At 49.7% G+C, this 6,825-nt stretch overlaps 1 protein-coding gene across 1 annotated transcript in view; it reads left to right on the forward strand.

The window, feature by feature from the left end:
• The window catches only part of AIF1L (allograft inflammatory factor 1 like), a 19,817-nt gene extending 16,099 nt beyond the window's left edge, over positions 1-3,718 (forward strand). Inside the window, exon 5 of the mRNA XM_006024381.3 lies at positions 1,041-3,718. Coding sequence (XP_006024443.1) covers positions 1,041-1,128 — 88 coding nt within the window. The 3' untranslated portion in view covers positions 1,129-3,718. The remainder of the gene's footprint in view (positions 1-1,040) is intronic.
• Positions 3,719-6,825: the final 3,107 nt, after the last annotated feature.

The following is a 6,825-nucleotide window of genomic DNA, read 5'->3' on the forward strand; positions in this document are numbered from 1 at the left end:
AGCACTTTGCATTTCTCCTTGTTGAATTGCATTCTGTTGTTTTCTGCCCACCTGTCCAGGTCTGCTTGTAGTTGTTCCCTGCCCTCCGGCGTGTCCACTTCTCCCCATAGCTTTGTGTCATCCGCAAACTTGGACAGAGTACACTTCACTCCCTCGTCCAAGCCGCTGATGAAGACATTGAAGAGTATCGGTCCAAGGACCGAACCCTGCGGGACCCCACTGCCCACACCCTTCCAGGTCGATACTGACCCATCCACCACGACTCTCTGGGTGCGACCCTCTAGCCAATTCGCCACCCACCAGACTGTGCAGTCACCCAAGTCACAGCCTCTTAACTTGTTCACCAGTATGGGGTGGGATACCATATCGAAGGCCTTCCTGAAGTCTAAGTATACGACATCCACCCCTCCTCCTGTGTCCAGGCGTTTCGTAACCTGGTCATAAAAAGAGACTAGATTAGTCAGGCATGATCTACCTGCCACGAACCCGTGCTGGTTTCCCCTCAGCATAATTTGTCCTGCCGGGATCTCGCAAATGTGAGCCTTGATCATTTTTTCAAAGACTTTGCCAAGGATGGAGGTGAGACTGACTGGCCTGTAGTTGCCCGGGTCTTCCTTCGATAGTACCTGTATTTACAAGTATTGTCCTGCTATGGAGTAAATTAGTTTACTCCAGCCTAATAGGGGTGCATGTGTAGATGCGCAACGTTTACTGCACAGCTAATCAGCGTACGGCACAGTAAGTGTCTCATGTAGACGTGCCCAGCAGTAGCGTGCGTATGCTGTATGGACCCTCCCTATTTTACAGGTAGGGAAACAGATGCATGGAAAAGTGAAGTGAGTTTTTTAACAGCCGAGCTGAAGATACGACCCAGGAGCCCTGACTCGGTGGTTTTGGATTCCCAGATTTCCTCACACGAGAGGAAGGCATCGTTATGTTTGTTTTGGGGTCGTTTTTTTTCCAGCTGAAGCTGTAGACTTTGGCCATGAGGCAAAGACAACCCAATTTTCTTACTTCCCACTCTTGCTTATCTCTTTCAGAGTCATGATGTTTGAAGGAAAAGCCAATGAAAACAATCCAAAGCCTTCTGGCCCACCTCCAGAGAGGGATATTGCCAGCCTTCCCTGACAGCGATCAGCTGGAAAAGCAGAACGTGTCAGCACCACGCTGCTTGGTTGGGCTGTCACGAAGGTTACCTGTCTGTTACTCTTACTTTGGACAGTCTTAGGTGTAAACTAATCTGCCTTAGAGGAACAACAAGGGAAGCCCAGGGACCCCCTCCAGTCTGCACATAGCCACCTCTCCGCTGCATCCTCAGCCAGTCTCTTCTGCTAGAGAAGCTGTAGTAAAGGCATAACGTGAAACCAAAAAAACCCCCAACCTCACTTATCAGTTGAGAAATTGCTGATCGCTTCCCAGGGTAATTGGCCTGGATTTCTCAGCTGGAAGGAGGGGCTACCCTCTTTCTATCAGGTGGGTCCTTCACTGGGGTGAATTGAATGCTGAATCTCTGCCCGCTCCTCACATGGCTTTGCTGCCAGAGATTGCTAGGGCACCCCAGCAGCAGCTGCCGCATGGACACCGGGAGCTAAGTGCCTTCTGAAGTTCACCCTGCAGCTCCCATCTTCAGATGGGTTCCTGTCCCCTTCCCCTAAACCAGCAGTTTGCCAGCCAAAATGCCTCTCACACCTCCCACATCCTGTACCAAGTCTCCAAGAGGAAAACTGGGAAGAGGGAGGTCTGCATGAGATGTGCAGGGGGACAACTTCTGGAGGCTAGCTGCTGGGAGAAGGGCTGGTAGGTGAGGATTATCACAGCTTGGAGGGCTGGGAAGGAAGCGGTGCAACTCCCCTGCATATTGAGCGATAGCTCTTTAGTGTCTGCTCCTGGGACTGGTCCCAGATGGTCCCAGCCAAGGGCACACTGAATCAGCAGTGCTCCTCTCTGTCCCTATTCAGTCATGCTTGCTCTTCCCTAACCAACACAGACCCCAATTTTGACATCCAGCCTCCCTGCCTCTCTTGGCATCCGCTCTTAGGGAGTCTCCTGTTGATAAATGATCCCAAACCTTGGTGCTGACTGCCGTGGTCAGGCTATGAAGGCTACGGCAGGGCTTGATGAGAAATGAGGGGGTCTGACTGGATACTTTTGTCTTTCTGTCTGTATAGAAGTAGCTATGGTAAGACTAGGGAGGAGAAACCGGAGAACCCTGCAAGCTTCTAAGGCACAGGCCTCTTGTGGGTGTTATAGCAATTGATTGCAAATTAGGAAATGCATGGTGGCGGGTATTGGGGAGCTTGTAATCTTAATGTGTTGTGAAGGATTGCTTATTGGAAGTGAAGCACTGGCTTTAATCAATGCCACCCATCAAGCTAGCTGTCCCCGTGAAACAGAGAAACTCTCCAAACCACGTGTTCCAGGATGCATTGGCTCTGGGATTGAGCTGGGTTAGATCCTTGGATGTTTAGGAGCCTAGAGAGGCCTTTCCTGCTGGCTGAATCAAGGTGCAAACCCATAAGTTTCTAGATCTGCTAAAACGTCTGGCTGAAATTGGAGCATAATAGAAGCTTAAAACCTGCAGGACAGGGGAAATCCTCCCCACATTAAGGCAAGCTAAAGTCTCAGTGACTTCCACCTATATTAAGCCTGCTGAATGTGTAGGATTAAGCTTGGAGTGTGCTCTGCAAGCTGCTGGCAGGAATACACCACTGCTGTTTCTTCATACAGAAACTACAAAAGGAGCTACTTGACATGTCAAGGCATTTCTGGGTGGCTATAAGCTGAAGCTCATGCCAGAAGTGAGACAATGGACAAGAGTTGCCCCCAGATAGCAGTTTTGCTGGCTGCTGACTGAAGGATGCAGACACGAATGTTAAATCTGTGAAGAAGCCGCAGAGCCAAACAAGTTTCTTGGTGGGCCCCTCTTTGCCCGGGGTGGATGTACTCGTGTGAGCCTGATGTCTCTGGAGACGATTCTACTAAGTCAACTGTTGGTTGTAAAAGGAGTTGCTGCTTCTGTCTACTGAGTTTTTAAAGGCAGATTTCCTAATATATTGGGTTTTCTAGGAGGCTCCTTGTAACGTGAATAAGCAGCTGGCCTCTGAAGTTTGGTCGTTTCCCTCGCTGCCAGTGGCCAGTTAGTTCAGTTCCATAACATCAAATCTAAATTGGCTGTTCTCTCTCACCTGAAATCTCAAGGCATGGTGGGAAAACCAGCCCAGCTAGTCTTGCTTTGGACGTTCACAGAAAATGCTGGGGATGTCCTACAGCTGCACGAGAAAGTGAGATCAGAGGAGTCCAGTCTGAGCCCCTCAAATCCATCCAGCCTTGCTGTGGGGGAGTTTACTTTCTTTATACAGGTGGCCTCTGAACTTCTGGGATCCTACAAACAAATGCTTTTGTTTAAATGTATTACAATGGGACCGTTCTCATGAGTGAAATTCAGCACATTGAAAAGGTTGTCTTTGCAGAGCTGGGACCTTTCGAGGGCAGGGAAGGACTCATCTGATGCCAGTGTAGCTGGGACCATGCTCTGATCATTCGGGACACTGATGCGATCATTGCTTTCTACGTAAACTCTTGGAATCTGGTTGTTTGCTGCTGGGGTTTCACTGCTTACTCTGTTTCTTCTTTTATGTTCTTGGCAGCTTTTAACTTTTGTGGTTTTTAAATCCTTGTATAAATAAAAAGTCCAAATAATTGTAACTTGACTAGACATCTTGCTCCTTCCAAGGGCTGTATTTTTTTTTTTTATGTCTTGCTATCATCTTTGTATGAAAACTTTGGAATTGTGACAGGGGGAGAGACTGCAGGTGGGGGTGGCACAGCTCTGCTTGTCCAGGTGGAAAAATAAACCTTCTGAAACAACTTGAAGCTTCGGCATGTCCTGTTCTTGTTTGAACCAGGGTAAAACCGAGTTCTAACCCCCACCCGTGTACTGACAGGAGGGTTTTGCCTACCTTCTGCCAACTCATTTTGGACCCATGCTTTTGTCCTGGGTTACAAACAGGAGGTGGAAATCCTAAATCAAAGCACATCTGTCTGAAACGCTTCTGTTACCACTGCTTGTTTTCCACTGCAGGAGCAAGAAGACTTCTCTTCAGGTATGACCCCTGCCTCTACCCTACCCCTAAAGAATAAGGGCAAAAGAAAAGTCCTTCCAGCCTAATGCAAATCACCAAAGCAGGGCCCAGGAGATGTGGGGCAGGTTTCTCAGCTGGCATTGCAGAGGGCTGCACAGCTGCCCTTGTGCCCCAGCATGGGCAGGAGAAACAAGTAAAGGACGTCTGCTACAGCCTTTCTAAAGCGCGTGTGTACTCCCCTGGGGCCAGCACTCACTTCAAGTCTTGGAGAATTAGAACCAGGAGGGCAACTGATTTACCAGTGGGAGATTTTTGTCCCCCTTGCTTCAGGTAGTTTATTGAATGTAATCTGCACATCCTGGCACTATTGTAACAAGGACTCTTATCCCTGAGCTAGAGTGAAACTAGCTTAGCTGGTACTAGCAGGTCTTTTGTACTGTCTGGACTACCTGCTATGGACTGAAATGACTGCACACTTATGCTGTGTTACAGCTGCCTCCAAATCCTCTAGTGCAAGCAGGTGGACCGAGTGAAGAGAATTTCCCCCACTGTAAAGCCTCCTTTGGATAAAGCAATTGGCTGCAAATCACACTGGGCTCTGCTTTGAGCAATTAGTTTTCTGCATCCTGAGCCCAAAGTGGTCAGAGACTTAACTCTGTGGCCGTTTACGCTGCAAGCCTAAGCGTAAGAGGCCGTCACGCCACTAAGGTCAGCGCTAATGCAATTGTATTTGCTTACAGCAGGGGTGACGACGGCCTCAGGTGTGGAAAAAGGCAAGTCGGATCTAACAGCTGGTGTCCTGGGGCAAGGCTGGCTAATGAGATTGCACAGGCAGCGCTGCTGCGTTTGCCCTTCACATGCTCTTGCGTGTGCTTCCCTGCTCCATTTAAACGCTACAGCACATCGCAGCAGAGCATTGGCTGACTTTAAAGGGCTACAATAAAGCCACAGCAGGTTACACATGATGCCTGATGCCAATGATGGGAATGCCTTGGGCCAGGGGAGCATAAATTGGACTGAAATAATTCAGCTAAAAACAGCATGTCGATAGTGGCTGACAGAGCTAGATCACCGGCCTTCTCAGTAGTAGCAGTGGGGACAGGTACACAGCCCTGCCAAGCCCCTATTGCACCATTAAAAGGGTAGTGTCCTCCCTTCTCTTTGTGCTGGGAGCTGGAAGGGGGTGGCTGGGGCACTGTCCCCTGAATGGGCACAGCCAGGTCCTGGAGAGCTGCTGGGTGCATAACAGGACTCCAGGAGCTGGCACCTTAAGATTGTCCCCAGCTCAATCATTCTGAAACTTTGACCATTGCTCCTGTCCCTGTTTTGGCTTTGAGTTGTACCGAACAATCAGTGCCACGCTCCTAGTGGCTCCCATCACCAAGCGGGGCTCATAGCTCTACGTGTTGAGCTTTGGCCCATGTTCCCAAATGGTACATCAAAAGGCCTGTGTCACACACAGGGCCCCCAGGGACTGCGGGGTCGTTTCCCTGTCCCTGCTCCATTCACGTGTCACCGGGCAGTGTCCACCGGCTCCTTGAACACGTTCGAGAGCCAGCGGGCAATATCCACTGTGCTGTGCTTGGCGTCCAGTCTTGGCACGCTCTTTTCGGACCTTTGACCATTGTTCTCATCCCTGTTTTGCCTTTCTTTTGTCCCAAGAAATTAGTTGTTACTTTCTCAGCAGCCTCCTGTCCTAAGGAAGTCTTCTCGTTCTTGGTGGGGGAGAGCCCACGATCCCTTGGAAGTAACAAATAAGCCTGTTTCACGCGGTGGCAAAGAACAAATGCTGAAAGGAAGCGGGAACTGAGTCTGGCCAGGAGTTTTTCCCTATTGTCCCTCTCTCTCTTGCAGCCTCCAGCATTTCAGGGCTTAGGAAGCTCCTTCAGAGGTCGCAGCCCACACTCCCAGGCTCAACAGCGACTCTCCAAGAACGGGTCCAGGCCCTTGGCTGAATCTGGCTGGACAGTCAGCTCCTTGCGCTAGTGACCCTCTGGGTGCAAAACAATGTCCTGACGTTCATTTTACACTGACCACCTGCTTGTTTCATGCTCTGGGCTGGTGAGAGAGACTCAGCGCTCAATGCTGGCGGACTTCCTCTCCGCCATCTGGGGTGGTGTGCATCCCTCTTGCCCCCCCCCGCCCCAAACAAGTGTTTCTCTTCCCAACCGATGAGGCCGGGCTTTCGCCTCTTTGTCTGGGAGCCCCTAATCCCCCTGGTTGCCCTTGTGGGGCCATCTCTAGTTCCTCTCTGTCCTACAGGGGCAACCGGGCACGGCAGCCCAGGGCTGGGGGCACCAGGGGCTTGTCAACGGGGCTCATAAGCAGGGATCCTGGTTTTCTCGGATTTAAAAAAATCCCCAATTTTCAGTTTAAAAAGAAAGAACCCCAAATCCACATTTTTCTGTGATTAAACCGAAACACCGTGTGTGTGTGTGTGTGTGTGTGTGTGTGTCTATATCGATCTATAGATAAATCTATCTATCTAGATCTATATAGATAGGTATATAGATTTGTAGCTACAGATAGAGAGATAAATCAATCCGTATCTATAGATAGATTAATAGATAGATATAGTGCTGTTTCATTTTAATCATGGGAAAATGTGCATTTGGGGTTACATTTTTCTAAACCGAAAATTGCTGGGGTGGGGGTTGTTTTTTTTTTAATCCGAGAAAACCAGCACCCCCACTCAGAAAATTTATGGGGCAGGCCCCGCCCCCTACCCTGAAGCCCCGCCCCT

This window comes from Alligator sinensis, unplaced genomic scaffold (assembly GCF_000455745.1).
Source record: "Alligator sinensis unplaced genomic scaffold, ASM45574v1 scaffold388_2, whole genome shotgun sequence".
In the NCBI taxonomy this organism is placed as follows: Eukaryota; Metazoa; Chordata; order Crocodylia; family Alligatoridae; genus Alligator; species Alligator sinensis.